General features: G+C 35.7%; 2 protein-coding genes across 2 annotated transcripts; both read right to left on the reverse strand.

Annotated features, from left to right (window-relative positions):
- Positions 1-303: 303 nt before the first annotated feature.
- On the reverse strand, positions 304-3,750 carry LOC131612072 (probable pectin methyltransferase QUA3). The gene is made up of 7 exons (XM_058883887.1): positions 2,986-3,750; positions 2,438-2,641; positions 2,101-2,311; positions 1,753-2,014; positions 1,233-1,607; positions 1,015-1,110; positions 304-839 (listed from the first exon to the last, which is right to left on the reverse strand). The coding sequence occupies exons 1-7, from the start codon at positions 3,397-3,399 to the stop codon at positions 632-634; spliced, it is 1,770 nt and encodes a 589-aa protein (XP_058739870.1). The 5' UTR covers positions 3,400-3,750; the 3' UTR covers positions 304-631.
- Positions 3,751-10,642: 6,892 nt separating this feature from the next.
- Positions 10,643-14,748, reverse strand: LOC131609555 (COP9 signalosome complex subunit 1-like). The gene is made up of 6 exons (XM_058881270.1): positions 14,231-14,748; positions 13,692-14,012; positions 12,238-12,354; positions 12,062-12,147; positions 11,140-11,374; positions 10,643-11,016 (listed from the first exon to the last, which is right to left on the reverse strand). Exons 1-6 carry the CDS (start codon positions 14,627-14,629, stop codon positions 10,837-10,839), a joined length of 1,338 nt encoding a protein of 445 aa, XP_058737253.1. The 5' UTR covers positions 14,630-14,748; the 3' UTR covers positions 10,643-10,836.
- Positions 14,749-15,460: the final 712 nt, after the last annotated feature.

Here is a 15,460-nt window from a genome sequence, read left to right on the forward strand (position 1 = left end):
AAAAATGTAGTCATTATGTTTCAAATGGCCCAATCGAAGTGTGTACTCTAATGTGTGAGTGGCAGAAAGAGACGTAATGTAACGGGAAAATGTACACATAAAATTCATGAGGAAATAACTAAATCATGTGAGTTCCTTAAGTAGTGATACTCACATAAAACTCACCCAATATTAAATATTTACAAAAAAACTTCACTTCTTTATTTTTTTGATAAATTACTAAAACTTCACTTGATCTGTAATGGTTAGAGAGAATAAAACTATGGGATCATGTACACTAAGGGGGGAAAAATAGAAAGAACAAAAACTGTGAAATATATAACTGGATTAGATTCATGGATAACTCTGTTTCTCAATGAATAAGTAATGTTATATATAAAAAAAAATTGAATTACAATTCATCCATGAAGCTAAGAGAAAATATAATTAACACTGATTTATGCTCTCCACTTAAAACTGCACAAGTTTTTTCCCATTTTTACCAATTCTAACCTTAATGTCTTCTTTATATGGATATTGAACAAGTTAGAAAACTGCTTCTCTTTGATGCAAAGAAAGGTATATCTTTGACACCATCACTGAACAATGAAGGGAATTTACCAAATTATACATCTGTCACTGGAATGGCGAATTAGAGCTTCCAAAAGGTCTTGGTCAAAACTAGAATTTTCTCTCTGCCTTGTGAGTCAGGTTCTTTATCGTAAATGGTCGGCTTCCACCTCACTGAATGAGCTATGCGAGCTACTTTGTCGATTACTTCAGGTGCATCGCTCACCACAACAGTTCCCTCTGGCCGCAATATGCGGTCAATTTCCACCATCAAATCAACAATGTTACATCTGAAATGAAGTTGTGAAAATGGGTAAAGATTTTTATCTAGGAATTCGATCAATTCATCGAGATCTGTAAAGTAACAGGTTTTGATCCAGTAAAAAGATTTCTTAAATCGATAGATTAAGAGCTTAGGATACCGGTGGATGTGATATCAGATTAGCAGTTAAAAAAGAAAAATACCTGCTTTTACCAGAAGCTGGATCGTTAATAAGTGACTCAATGCTAGCCACATGGATCAAATCATAAGTTCGAGGGTATGTTGAAAAAGGTTCACACCTGCGAACATTATAACCGAAAAAATATATCCATTATCATTGCAATATATGAAATTTCCACAACATGTCTTATTTTTAAATCATGCCAACAAAGAAAAAGGGGAACTTTAGGCAAAAACTCACCAATCATGATAGACCCCAATAAGGCCTCTGTCAAAGATCGCATCAAGAGTAGGTGGCATTTGAGCTGGAACTACATTCATTACCCACACAGGATCAGATTTTAAGGCAGCTGCAAAACCCCCGTACAATGCATTCATGTCCATGACGTTGCGTATCGATGAAGTCCCCAACTTTATGTTCAGAGAGCTTTTATAGTGTGCAACCCTCCTCGCCCACTGCTTAGTGTCACCCTCGTATACATCAACACCGGTTTTCAGGAGAGTGGATCTTGAAGGTGCGGCAGTTAGCCTCTTTGGCCATTTTGGAATTGTTCCAACTGCATAATCTCCTTTGATAGACGATGAACTACTTACACATTTCTTCAATTTAAAATACCTACAAAATTGATCAACTTAGTTTCACAATTCAAAGTAATTAATAAGAGATATTTTAACAATGTTAGAATTAACTAGACAAGAAGAGATGCAAAGATAATAAACAGAAAAATAACTCGAACTAGCAATAGTATGCTGGAAATTACCAAGCTTGACTTAAGTCACCGGAATCATCACATAACTCGAGACCAAATTCATTTTTGTTGGGAAGACACGAATCTCCGGACGGTTTCTTCCAGATTGCAGTGTTACCATCTACAGTAATCTGTTCATAACACAAGGCTTTTGCAACAGCCTGAAGATCTGACCATTCTTTTTCCTGTTTGGCCCACCGAACAGGCGGACCGGAGATGACTAGATATCCACCAGGACGAAGTAATCTATCCACTTCAAGGAAATAAGTTGCATCTGCATGGTAAATTTTTGCATAATGAGGTGACAAGCATAGAATATTTGAGGATATACACATAAATGAGCCATGATGTAGAACTTACTGTAAGCCGTAAACGGGATCAAACACCGAGAACAGTGAACTAAGTCAAACCCAAATGCAGGAAATGGTAGTCTTCGAGTGCCAAGCATAGCAACAAAAGCCGGTATGCCTCTTTCCAAGGCAAATTGTATCTGTGATTTATGTGAATCTCTTGGAGCAAAAGACATGGCTAAAATGTTTTGAGCTAGTAAATATCCTCCAAAACTAGCAACCTGTATAAAAATGGTATGCATTTGATTGTTAAGCGGTGATAAATTCCTACGAAGCATGAATCAAGAAACGGACACTGGATAAAACTGTGGTAAGGTCTAAAAGGGAAACAGGAAAACATCTCTTACCCCACACCCCATGTCAAGTGCAGTCCTCAGAGAACCTCCCTTTATGGGAATGTATTGACTGAGTTTTTGGATATATTGCTCTGCTCCATCTGGAAACATCGTACCACCGCCAGGGAATAAAAAGTGTTGACCTTCTCGTTTCATCCATCCTTGGTGACCTTTCCTGTCAGCAATCTTGTTGTGTGGCATGTTGCTATGCCAAATCTGCACAAAATATATTATTAGCTCTGTACATAACATAGACACATCTGAAAAAAGGTGTCGTTGTAGTGTTAGTGTCCGAAATCAATACTGATACTTGTGATTACGTTTAATTTATTCATTTATTAAAATTATTACTGGTGTCTATGGATCAGTCTCAATGTTATTGTCGTGTTTCTTGTGTCTGTGCTTCATAGATTATAAGTACTTTAATAGAGATAGATAATCACAATGCCATTGTCATTTTGCAAAACTCATGGTTCATCCAAACATAACAAGCAAACAAACATTAGCAACTTTACATACTTTTAACAATATCTAAACAAAGCAATGAATTAACACTAAACCTTATGCATGCTTTCTGGCCACGGCACAGGGATCCGGTACCCCTTAGGCGGCGGAATCAAGCATAGCGCTGTCTCCTCCGGCAGAGGACAATGTCTCTCCCTATAGTAATTCATCTCCCTACTGAGCTGACTATTCCTCCTAGGATCCTCACACGGCATGTGGTCCGCCTCACTTGCAGGACAAGCCTCGATGATCTGCCCGTTCGCCATCCCCTCCTCAATCGCCACCACAAGGCGAATGTGCTGTTGCGGGTCGACGGTGGATGGACCGACTACCCGGCGGCCACCAAGGGTGGTGTAAAAGAGAACAAAGAAGAGAAAGAGTAAGGAAAAGAAAGCAATAGAAATGAGGTCTAGGAGACGCCATTGACGCGTGTTTGTGCGCTTCCAAGGTGGGAAATTGGGGTGACCCATTTTGAGGAAGAAGATGGATCTGATTAATAAGCCATTTGGGTATTCGGTTTTGATGTCAAAATCGGTTTTTTTTTTTTTTTTATGGAGGGAATCAAAAGGGTGTTTATGAAATTCTGTGATTGAATAATGCAGAGTTTATAGATTGATTTCAGTGTGTATGAGTGTGATTTTTTTTGTTATGAAGTGTTGTTGTTGGTGGTTTTGTTTTTGGATGCGGGAATGAGACAGGATTTAAGAGTGAGATGTGAAAGAATAGAGAGGACGGTGCAGGATCTGGTTATCCTCCTGATCTGGTTTTGGATTATTCTAATCATAACTATGACAAGATTCATGTTGGGTTTAAAAGAATGAGTTGTTAATTTAGCTTTTTAAAAGGGAAAATCAATTTTAAAGATCTAGAATTATTTTATACTGATTTCTAATTTTAAATATTATTTTTAAATTTAAATTTAATGTTCAACTTAAATTTATATAAAATTAATTAAACATATATCAGATTATAATCTATGTATATGTGTCATTAATTTCAATATTTATTGAGTTGTTTCCTCAATAATCTATTTGAGTCTGTCTTTCTTTATTTTATTTTATTTTATTTTCTTCTTCTCTTGATTATCTTTTAAATTATTTGGCTTTGTCCTGTAAATTTCTCTTGTCTTGTTTGAGTTTGACCTCTTGAATTATAACTTTCACCTGTGTTTTGTCCCATTTGTTAGAGGTTTATCACATATTTAATTGAGATTTATTTGATTATTTTAAAAACCTAAAGAGTTGCATTAGTGAGTGGAAAAAGACAAAATGTGAATATTATAGAAAAGGTCATCATTGAGTGATATATATAGGTGATATATTTTTCGAATGTAAACACTTAATAAGTGGTGAGGTTTTTTTTTAATTATCTTATTAATATTATTATTATTATTATTATTATTATTATTATTATTATTATTATTATTATTATTATTATTATGGTTTTCTTCTTATTTGTTTGATTATTGTGACACTTGAACTATTGTTGAAATCATGAGTAAAAGTGAAATAAACCCACCTTCCCCTAGAACCGTTTCTTTTATAACACTCAGAAATATTGCATACTCAAGAATGATTGAACACTCAAATGAATTCATTGAGAGAAGAGTTTATGAATCAAAGAGATGTTCACATCATTGAAAAACTTTCTCATGAAGATGAATTTGACACTGAGGGTGAAAGAAGCCTTATATATCATACTATCCCGTTTAAATATCACTGTAGTTTAAATAATTTTCATACAAATTTATATTTTATTACATCCGTTTTAAAATGACTGCTGCTTAAAAAAATTTCACACAAATTAAAAAATATAATATAAAATATTTCAGTTTTACTAAATTAGTCATAAGATAATGCTAACTTGTGTCCTAGGAGCACAAGTTAAGAAATAGTACTCCCTCCGTCTCATAATTTTATTTTTTTTTTTAATTATTTTTTCAAAACAAAGTTTGAATAAGTGGGATGTTATAAAAATTGATGTCATTAATGCAGTTTGTTCATTCTTATTGCAGAGCTGGATTCCTTCTAACTACAATACGAACACCATTGTTCTTATTCCTAACACTAACTCTGCGTGTTCTTTGAATTAGTTTAGGCCTATAGCGCTGGCAAATTTTAAACACAAGATCATCACTAAGATTCTCGCTAACAGACTTTCTTCCATCCTTTCTTCCTTAATTTCTCCTGAGCAAAAAGGATTCGTTCATGGTAGAAATATTAAGGACTACATGCGGATGACATTATGATTTTTTTTCGAGGGGACCATAAATCTCTAACCGCCATTGATGCTTTCTTACTATTGAAGAGTAATTCAATATTCAGAAGATGAGCATCAGAAGTTCTGATGTGAGCTGATCTTCTGATGGTTACTCAGAAGATGTTGTTGACCAGAAGATTTTATCTTTTGGGTCCCATTAGCTTAGCTGTTTAGTAGTAAAGGTACTTTAGTATTTTGTAGTACTGTACTGTTTGTACCTTAGACTTGTTCACTAAGTTTACTGTTTTAGGGCTTATGTGGCAAGATTTTCTTTTTCTATAAATAGCCTTGTAATAGATATCATTAATAGTAGAATACAACATTTATTCTCTCATCTCTTTTGCGCCGTTATTCTATTATTCTCTTTGTCATCATCTTTATTCATTGTGCACCAACACTTACATGATTATGCTTCTTATTCTGGACAATTTTGTAACTTTGCTAAATCCCTTATTTTTGCAGGTGGGATACCTCTTGCTAGACATCAAAGATTAGCGGATTTGCTGGGATTCTCTATTGTCTTTCCCCCGTTCATATATCTCGGGGCTCCAATCTTCATTGGCCGGCCGAATGCTTCTCATTTTCAATTTGTGGCGGACATAATTCGTATGAAGCTTGCGGCTTGGAAAGCCAGTTTGTTATCCATGGCGGGAAGAGTCCAATTGGTGAAAGTCGTCATTCACAATATGATGATTCATTGTATGACTGTATACAATTGGCCGGCTAGCATTATCAAAAATATCGATACATGGATGCGCAATTTCATTTGGAGTGGTAATTTGGATAAGAAAAAGTTAGTTACGGTAGCTTGGAAAATTTGTTGCAAAGATCTTAAAGAGGGAGGTTTAGGTATTAAATCTCTTAGGAATTTTAATACAGCTTCTAATGCTCTTCTTTGTTGGAATTTCTTGAGAAACAAACAAGACTGGGCTCTGTTATTGGCTTCCAAAGTTTGAAGAAACAACAATTTCATCAATTATTTCACCAGTTCCTCCATCTGGAGTAGCATCAAAGGCTCTGTTAATATTGTGTTGGAGAACTCCCAGCGGGTTATCGGCAATGGAAAATCCACTTTCTTTTGGCTGGATAATTGGCTCGGAGACTCATTGGTGAATATTTTCAATATTCCAAAGGTCTTCCACCGACACCTCACCTCGAAAATCTGCGACTATGTTGATAATAATAATAATTGGAGCTTTCATGATAATGTAATCACAGCTTTTCCTAGTCTCCTTGAGAGGATAAAAAATATTAATCTTCCCCTTATTGTGGCGGAGGACGATCTGATCTGGAAGGAGCTAGCTCATGGTCATTTAAATCCCAAAACTGCTTACAGGTTCTTTCAATCTTCAACGCCGGCAGCCTTGTGGAAAATATTTCAATGGAATCCGAATGTTCCTCCTTCTCAATCTATGATTATGTGGTGTCTTATCAATAACAAAATCTCGACGGATGAGAATATGTCGATTCATGGTTTTGCTTTTCCCTCTATCTGCCATCTCTGTAATTCAAACCAGGAAACTTCTCAGCACATTTTCTTTGATTGCGTTTATGTTCGAAAAATATGGGACTGGCTTAAAGGAGTTATTGACACTCATATGTAGTTCCTATCTATTAAGGACTGCTATGACATGGTCACTTCCAGCAGCTATCCTCAGGCAGGGGTGGTTCTTACGGCTTGCATTATCAATGTTTTCGTGCAAGTTTGGAAAGCTAGAAACCTGGCGAGGTTTGAAGATAAGGTCACACATTGGAAAATCTGTATTATTAATATCCGTGCGATGGCCAAGATGGTTGGTAATAATACGAAAAAATCCTCTAACTCTTCTATGATAAATTTCTCTCTACTCAAAAGATTTGATATCAGGATAAATCCGTCTAGAACTATCCGTTACATTGAGGTGTTAAGGTCTCCTCCGCCGGTGGGATGGATAAAAGGAAACATTGATGGGGTGGCTACCGGTTCCCCCTCTCTTAGCTCTTGTGTGGGTATATTTAGAGACCACAGGGGTGATCATCTTGGAAGCTTTTGCAATTTCTTGGGGGAATGGATAGCGGAGTTGGCGGAGTTTGGTGCTGTTATGGTGGCTATTGAGAAAGCCCAAGACTACGGATGACAGAAGGTATGGCTTGAATCGGATTTCATCATTGTTGTTAATGCATTCTCTAACTCTAACTTAGTGCCTTGGATTATCAAGTCTCATTGGCTTAAGTGTCGGTCTTACACGCTTTCAATAGATTTCATGATCACTCATATTTATAGAGAAGCCAATTTTTGTGTCGATATCTTGACTAGTTTAGGTCTTAAACTTATAAATTTTACTTGGTTCTCTCACATTGTTCCGAATATTCGTAGGAAATTCTTTCTTGACAAGGATGGTACCCCTAGACTTAGATTTCTTCATTAAGGGGTTTTGGTTTGGTTCCCCCTTGTGTTCTTGTAATCCCTTTTTGTTTTAATATATACTTTCTTTTGGTTTAAAAAAAAAGTGGATTTCTTAACTTGTGCCTTTGGGGCACAAATTAGCGTTACCCATTAGTTATATTAAAATGTTGAGAGTAGTGTAAAGAGTAATAATTAAAAAACATAATTGAAAAAGTAATCACTTCTACATTCTATATTGAAAAGTGAGAATAATTAACAAATTACAATGTTGAAAAGTGAAAATGACAATCATTTTAAAACAAATTTTATTTGCTAAAAAAACAATCATTTTGAAAGAGATGAATTTTATTTGCTAAAACAAGAATCATTTTGGAAGGGAGGGAGTAGGAAGTTCCCAAATTTAGATACATAATTTAGTTTGGTTTTTTAAAAAGAATTTAAAATTCGATTAGTATTAATGCAGAGTTATTCAAAGACATTTAATTTGGTGCAGTTTTTTTTTTAACTTTATTAATTCAATTTGCAGTTTGTTTGAATATGGTTTTGTTCTTGGTAGAGATATTAAAGATAGCATTTGCCTCACTTCTGAGGCCATTAATATTCTAAATAATAAATGCTACAGTGGTAATATTGCCCTGAAAATAGACATATCTAAGGCTTTTGTGGGTGGATTCACACTATTTTACACTCTGCAATAGGATTCACTCTTAGTTGTAAAATAGTGTGACACACTATTTTACACTCTGCAAATCTTTCTATTGGATTTAATGGCAGGCAAGCTGGGTATTTTAAATGTAGTAATGGTGTTAGGCAGGGGGGCCCTTTGTATCCTCTACTTTTCGGCCGGGCTAAAGAGGTGTTGAGTATAGACATATCTCATCTTGTGAATACCAATCAAATCAATCTCATAAAGGCCTCTAGGACTGTGTTTGTTCCTTCACACACCTTGTATGCTGATGATATAATGATATTTTGTAGAGGGGGTCATAAACTCTAAATGCCATTGCTAATCTCTTAAAAGAATATGCCAACTGTTCTGGGCAATTTTGTAACAATGCCAAGTATCTCATTTATACAGGTGGCATGTCTTTGGAGAGATTTAAATCTTTAGCTGATTTAATAGGATTCAATATGGCCAGCCCTCCTTTCATTTATCTAGGGGCCCCTATTTTTGTTAGTAGACCTAAACCTGTGCACTTCCTTTTTGTTGCAGATAAAATAAAGCTGAAAATGGCCAGTTGGAAAGCTAGTCTTCTATCCATGGCTGGAAGGCTTCAGTTGGTGAAATCAGTTGTTCAAAGCATGATGGTGCACTGCATTACAGTATATAGATGGCCTGGGACCCTTATGAAGCAGATAACAACTTGGATAAGAAACTTCATCTGGAGTGGAAATTTGGAGCAGAAAAAAATAGTGATTGTTGCTTGGAAATAATGTTGTAAGAATTTGAAAGAAGGAGGTCTTGGTCTAAAATCTCTTGAGGTCTTCAACTCTGCCACCAAGTTACATCTATTCTGGAAATTTGCAAAGGGAAACAAATGTTGGTCTCTCCTGTTAGCAGCTCGGGTTTTCGAGGCAGAAGACCAATTTCTTATCGTATAAGCTCCTCAATTTGGAACAGTATCAAGGACAAATATCAGACTGTGATAGATAACTCAAAATGGATCATTGGTGATGGTAAACAAATCAACTTCTGGCTGGATCATTGGTTAGAGGCTCCTTTGGCAAATTTATTCAAAATCCCAGAAACTTTTCACAAGAACATGACTGTTATGGTCAATGACTGGATTGTTGACAAAAGATGGTGCATACCTGATAATGTCCTTGCCGCTTATCCAATTTTGGGGACTCTTGTGGAGACTATGGTCATTCCAGATATAAAGATTGAAGATTCTATTATTTGGCAAAATGTGGAAAATGGATATCTAAGCTTGAAGCTGGCCTATGATTTCTACCAGACACATCTTCCTGCGAGGGTTCTTTTCTCTTTTCCTTGGAATAAATGTGTGCCTCCAACCCAGTCCATGATCGTTTGGAGAATAGCTTATGATAAAATGCTCACTGATGAGCATTTGGCTGTTAGAGGATTCCATCTTCCTTCTATGTGTTCTTTATGCCAAGATAACATTGAAACTACTTCACATATTTTCTTTCAATGCAAATATGTCACTAACATTTGGAATTGGCTGGTTCAGAAACTTCACTTCAATGGCATGATAAATGGTTTGCAGGACTGCTTGAAATTGATTAAACCATGTTGGTCACCTCAAGGTAAAGATGTCGCTTTGTCTTGCATCTGCAACGTGTTTTATTATGTCTGGCGGGCGAGAAATTCGAGCAAATTCAATGACAAAATTCTGCACTGGAAATCAAGCATCAGTAGTATCATTTCAAGGGCCAGGATGGCGGGAAACACAACTCATAGTTGTTCAAATAGTAGTATGATCAGCTTTACTATCCTTAAGGGCTTTGATGTTTCTATTAGTCCGAGCAAGCTGTTGCGTACGATGGATGTTTTTTGGAGTCCTCCCCCAAAAGGATGGATTAAGGTAAATGTGGACGGTCTTGCTAGAGGCACACCGTCGTTGATTGCTTGTGGTGGCATTTTCCATAATAAGGATGTTGTGCATATAGGAAGTTTCTGCCACTTCTTGGGAGAAGGTGATGCAGCCATGGCCGAGTTATTTGCAGCGATTGTTGCCATTGAAAAAGCAAAACAATTGGGCCTTAAGAAAGCATTTTCTGATTCAAGCATGATCCCTTAGAAGATTAGATCTCGTTGGCTCTGTTGTAGTGCGTATACTCTCACGATTTAGGATTGTCCATTGGTAGATTCTCTTGATTTTCATACGTTCATTCTGTTATAGTTAAAGATTACCTCTTAGACAAGGATGGTACCCCTAGGCTTCGCTATTAAGGAGTATTGGCTTGGTCCCCCTTGTGTAACATGTTTTCCTCTTTTATTTTAATGATATTTTCAGTTTAATATATATATATATATATATATATATATATATATATATATATATATATATATATATATATATATATCAACCCATTCTCAAAAGGTGTGCGTACACCAAGTGAATCAAAACAAAAGTACGCCATACTATTGTCTAACGTTCTGCACAAATGTACGTTTGCCGCCTGGACAATCAAAGAATGCAAAGCAATATTCTTTTAAATTCAGTATAGAACCTTCATCTATGTCAATGCCTATGAAAAAACTAAAAACCTTGGGCCTAATAAGATAAATTCACGATCACAGCCTCCTACCACCTCTTGACCTACTCGCTTCGTACTTGAGGATACTGGATCTCAGGAACATCGACTGAAGATCTCGATCAAATTCTCTTCCAGTTTCTAGAACCCTTTGAAAGGTGGCCTTCCTTTGATCTGCATGTCGTGCATACATAACCTTGTTGTGTGAATCAATTCGCGCCTGCAAGACCATAATTAGATACATAAGCAATGCTTATCTGGTACCTGCAATTTTTAGACTAAAAGGCATTTCACTAATAATTAAACTGGGTTGGACAACGGAAAATTGAGGAAACCAAAGAACCTGTATCTGATTATCAGTAATCAAAGTCCCGAGTTCTTTTTGAAGTCCAGCAGCAGTTGTCTTGAATGCATCAGCCATCATGTTCAAATCAACAGACACAAATGGGAGTGTATACTGGATAAGAGCTTTCTGACGGATTAGATCATAAAGTGTCTCAACATGGGAATGCAAATGTATGTCCAGTAACAAGTTTGATTTTAAGTTCCCTAGGTACTCCAGACACACTGCATAACGGCTGCCAAAAAGGAAGAAAAGGTATTAGTTGGATGAGAGATAAGCACAAAAAACAGTTTGAATAGCATGTCATTTATAAGTGGTGAAATAATGTACTTCTAAATCTTAAAAGAAGCCAACCCCTTTTCACCAAAACAATACTACCATAGAATATACTTTGAAAAAAAGATATACAAATCAAACTCGCAGGGTTCAGATATGAAGTTCAAGTAACGGCATTTTCCATAACCACCACCCCCACCCCTTCAATAACACAAGAGATTCCCACTAATTACATAGGACATGGATAAATGTATTACACTAATAATCAATCATTAAAAATAGCCAACCAGCAAAAACAATTTTAAGTTTGGATCTGCAGTTCTATAATGTCGCTTGTTATATTTAAAGATGTCCGTAACATACAAATAACACTTGTCAATTTATTGCAGCACATAACAAATGTCAAGTAATAGTGTAATACTATTCTCCATGCATACACTTCAATTCATTATTCTTAATTCCATGCTCATTTTCACAAAAATAAAGCTAGGCACAATATATTATTACAAACTACATATCCTAGGCAATCCAATTCTACCAAGCGAAGGGTACTGATAAATCTATTTTTAATTCATTTAAGCAAGAAAAAAGGAAGGTGATGAGTGGAGATAACTCAGCAGAGAAAAAAGAAAGTGCAACAACTTACCTTGCGTAAAAATTATTTATAAGTTCTCTTACTTCAGGCACTAACTCTAAGAAATTCCTGAAGACGGTATTGTCTATAACTTTGTTCTGCAAATAAAAGAAAACTAAATCAGAGAGGCAACATAATCAATGTCTAATAATTGCCATTTACAAGCAGAATATAAACTGAGAACATGCCTTTAACTCTGTCCGATCAAATGTAGCAAGTGCGCAAAGTCCTCCATACATAGCAACATCTTGAGATGAAATCACTTCATTATAGTGACTCCCTAGTTCGGGGCTAGTCTCTATAAACTGAATTAGATAATGAAAACAGTCACCAAAAAGTTATAAACAATAATGTGAACATTTTATCACTATTCAATCATTGATAAATAATATTGAATCCTCAACTATTGGGAGATTGTATACCTTGTGCAACAATTAATATTATTTAAAGAATGTATATCTCATGCAATAACTAATACGAGTGATCATAATGATTTCAATCACATGTAAAATGAAAATGATAGATTATACAGATTAGGAGACTTTGAACAATGTGAAAATCAGTATTCTCTTTTTTGGTCAATTATAGTCCTGGTCACTAATATCAAAATGACTTAACTTTTAATAAATAACAATTAGCAACAATTAGCGCAGGACATTTTCCACACGAGAATGAGATGCCACCTCTATTCACACAATCATTACCATTGCACCGTATACTTCTACCACAAGCAGGGACAAAACCAGCGTCATAATATTGAATAAATGAGATATATTGAAGAATTAACATCCTAGACATATGTAATTCATAACAAACCATAATCAAAATCAAGTAATGCATTATCCTCACGCAGCTTGATCAAACTTTTACCAAGTAACTCACTCTTTCATTGCCCCCAACTATAGCAGAGCAAATAATTTTCTTGTCCCTCCTCTCCACGGCCAGAGGATGATGCCAGTTAGTCATAACAATATAGTGGACTGAACAGGATATAGACACTTGTCATATAACATGTTAAAGGAGACCCCATGGATGGCTATAGAAATAGACCTGGGTTTCTGTCAGCATAAAGACTCAAGTTTTATTTCACTTTCTTCAGAACAACAGTGCTTGCTTCATAATGAAGCATTGGAAAGGAAACCTTCTGCATGTGGACAGGACCTTTCTGAACAGCCCCAATGTCTCTTCTAATGCTCTCAATCCTCAGTGCTTTATGATTAGTATTACTGACCCAAACTAATTACTCAGTAAAAAAATGAGCTAAAACTAAAACCCAACCCTAAAATAATTAGGGTAACAACATCTGCCCGCTCTCTTACTTTTTTATGCTACCATTTTCTGTTCTAATTATGTATTCTTTGTTTTCATCTTTTTCTATGTTTCCTTCATTTGCTTAAATTATGTTTAATTACTTTAAGTTTTAACTTGCCTACCATGCATCCGCCATAATAGGCTGTTTGTTACACCATGAATAATGTGGATTGGCTCACTGCCATAGTCCACCATCCCACAATGGCAACACTGATCTAACCCATTAGCTCAAAATATACATCAGCCTTTGAAACTTTAAACCAAAATGTTATCATAAGAAAATGCAGTCACAATCACAATTGAAATAAACAAATACTAGCATTGAACAAACCTTTCGAGCAGCAAGCTTATACTTTTTGGAAAACAGATTTGATAACCCCGCAGCACAACGCAGCTTTGCAACTGTTACCGTGTCAAGGGGTTCCACTGTCTGTTCCGCCTTGCTAATATAGCTGTTAATATGGGAAAACTGACCCATCTCAATGCTGACCAGAATCGCACACATACACGTCTGAATACAGTGCTTCATTGTAGTGCAATAATCTCGGGTCCGAATGTAATTCTTAAGAGCTTCCGTTAATTGCCCATGAGCATAGTAAAAATCTCCAAAATCATTGTACCCCATTCTTATACTCTCTTTAATCAAGTTAGTCTGCAAACAATAAAATGAAATCAACATGAATAAAAATATAATACCTATAATCTCAAATCAAACTCAAAAAAATATAATAAAATACAGCAAACAAAAAAACCAATATCAATAATATTAAAGATACATATTGCACAATGAACTAGACCTAAGAGATTGAAAACAACAAAACCTAAAAACCTAAAATTGAGAAATGTACAACTATAGAAGAAAATGTATACCCTGAAGGAATTAAGCTCAGTCTCGAGTTTCTCCTTCTTCAGCTCTGCTTTTTTATTAATGTTCAGATACCAAGCGTCGTCTACGGCATAGTCAGGTCCCAAACGGCCACTAATCTTGTTAACGACTTCCCTCATGAGTGACGTATCCTCTCCCTGTTTGATTTCGTCGAAGGCCATACGAAGCGCGTCCAACTGCATCGTCAAATTTTCGCCGCAGTGTTTGGCAATGAAGAGGAGTCGGGAGATCTTGGTGCGGCCGGAGTAGAGGCTAGCGTAGGCCTCGATGTCGAATTGGTCTGCGCTGATGATCTGACGGTGGTTAGGGCGATTTTCGTCGTCGCCGCCATTGGCGTAGATTTCGTCGTCGATGAGAGCGGAGATGTCGTCGTCGGTGTTCATGTTGGTTAGGGGAGGAACCCTAGCGGAGGAAGTGGGGGTTTGGGGTTTTTTGCGGTGGCGAGAGAAGTGAGTGTGTTCTGTGTAGTGTGAGAAGAGTGCGGAACCAAATACTCAATCGCTGTTAGAGTGTTAGCTCTACGGAAGGAATTTAAAATTAAAATAAAATAAAAAATCAAATGATGGTGACAGAGTCTTGTAATTGCAAATAGTTGTGTGACATGTGTAATTGTTGTTAAACTCCAGTTAAATTTATCATTGCTAAGTAATAATTAAAAAATTAATTTTTTTAAAAACTATAATTTATAAGAGAAAATAGAGTATGCACTTACCGTGTAAAATAAAATACTTTTACACTCTTAATCAATTAGACGCGTGTATCCAACCAAGTCACATTTTTAATTTAAAAAGATTGATATGATATGGTAGAATGTTATAATTTTATTGGATGATGATGTAAAACTAATCTATCAAAAGACCAAAATACCCAACCAAATATCATTACCATATTTTTGCAAAACCAAGTAAGTATTATGGTATTTTTTGTGAAATTTCCTGTATATTATACCGTATATTTCAAATTTTCTGGTAGAATACACCGAAAATTTCTAAATTTCTGATATATTCATTTACTAATATTCATACCGGATTTTTAAATTTCTGGTACCCATAATAATACATGCGAAATCAAGTAAGTTTTACGATATTTTTTGTGAAATTTCTGGTATATTCTACCGTAAATTTCAAAAAAAATCGGTAGAATATACTGGAAATTTCTAAATTTCTGGTATATTCATTTACTAATATTCATACCGGATTTTAAAATTTCCGGTA

Source organism: Vicia villosa, linkage group LG6 (genome assembly GCF_029867415.1).
Source record: "Vicia villosa cultivar HV-30 ecotype Madison, WI linkage group LG6, Vvil1.0, whole genome shotgun sequence".
NCBI lineage: Eukaryota > Viridiplantae > Streptophyta > Magnoliopsida > Fabales > Fabaceae > Vicia > Vicia villosa.

Bases quoted from the DNA above. Each gene is read 5' to 3' on its own strand.
- LOC131612072 (XM_058883887.1), bottom strand. From the start codon at position 3,399: ATGGGTCACCCCAATTTCCCACCTTGGAAGCGCACAAACACGCGTCAA. The intron at 2,015-2,100 runs GTAAGTTCTACA...TTTACCATGCAG, and splicing joins GATCCCGTTTACGGCTTACA to ATGCAACTTATTTCCTTGAA. The intron at 1,111-1,232 runs GTGAGTTTTTGC...TAATGTTCGCAG, and splicing joins ATTGGGGTCTATCATGATTG to GTGTGAACCTTTTTCAACAT.
- LOC131609555 (XM_058881270.1), bottom strand. From the start codon at position 14,629: ATGAACACCGACGACGACATCTCCGCTCTCATCGACGACGAAATCTAC. The intron at 12,355-13,691 runs GTTTGTTCAATG...TATCTAATTCAG, and splicing joins ATAAGCTTGCTGCTCGAAAG to TTTATAGAGACTAGCCCCGA. The intron at 11,017-11,139 runs GTTCTTTGGTTT...ATGGTCTTGCAG, and splicing joins TTACTGATAATCAGATACAG to GCGCGAATTGATTCACACAA.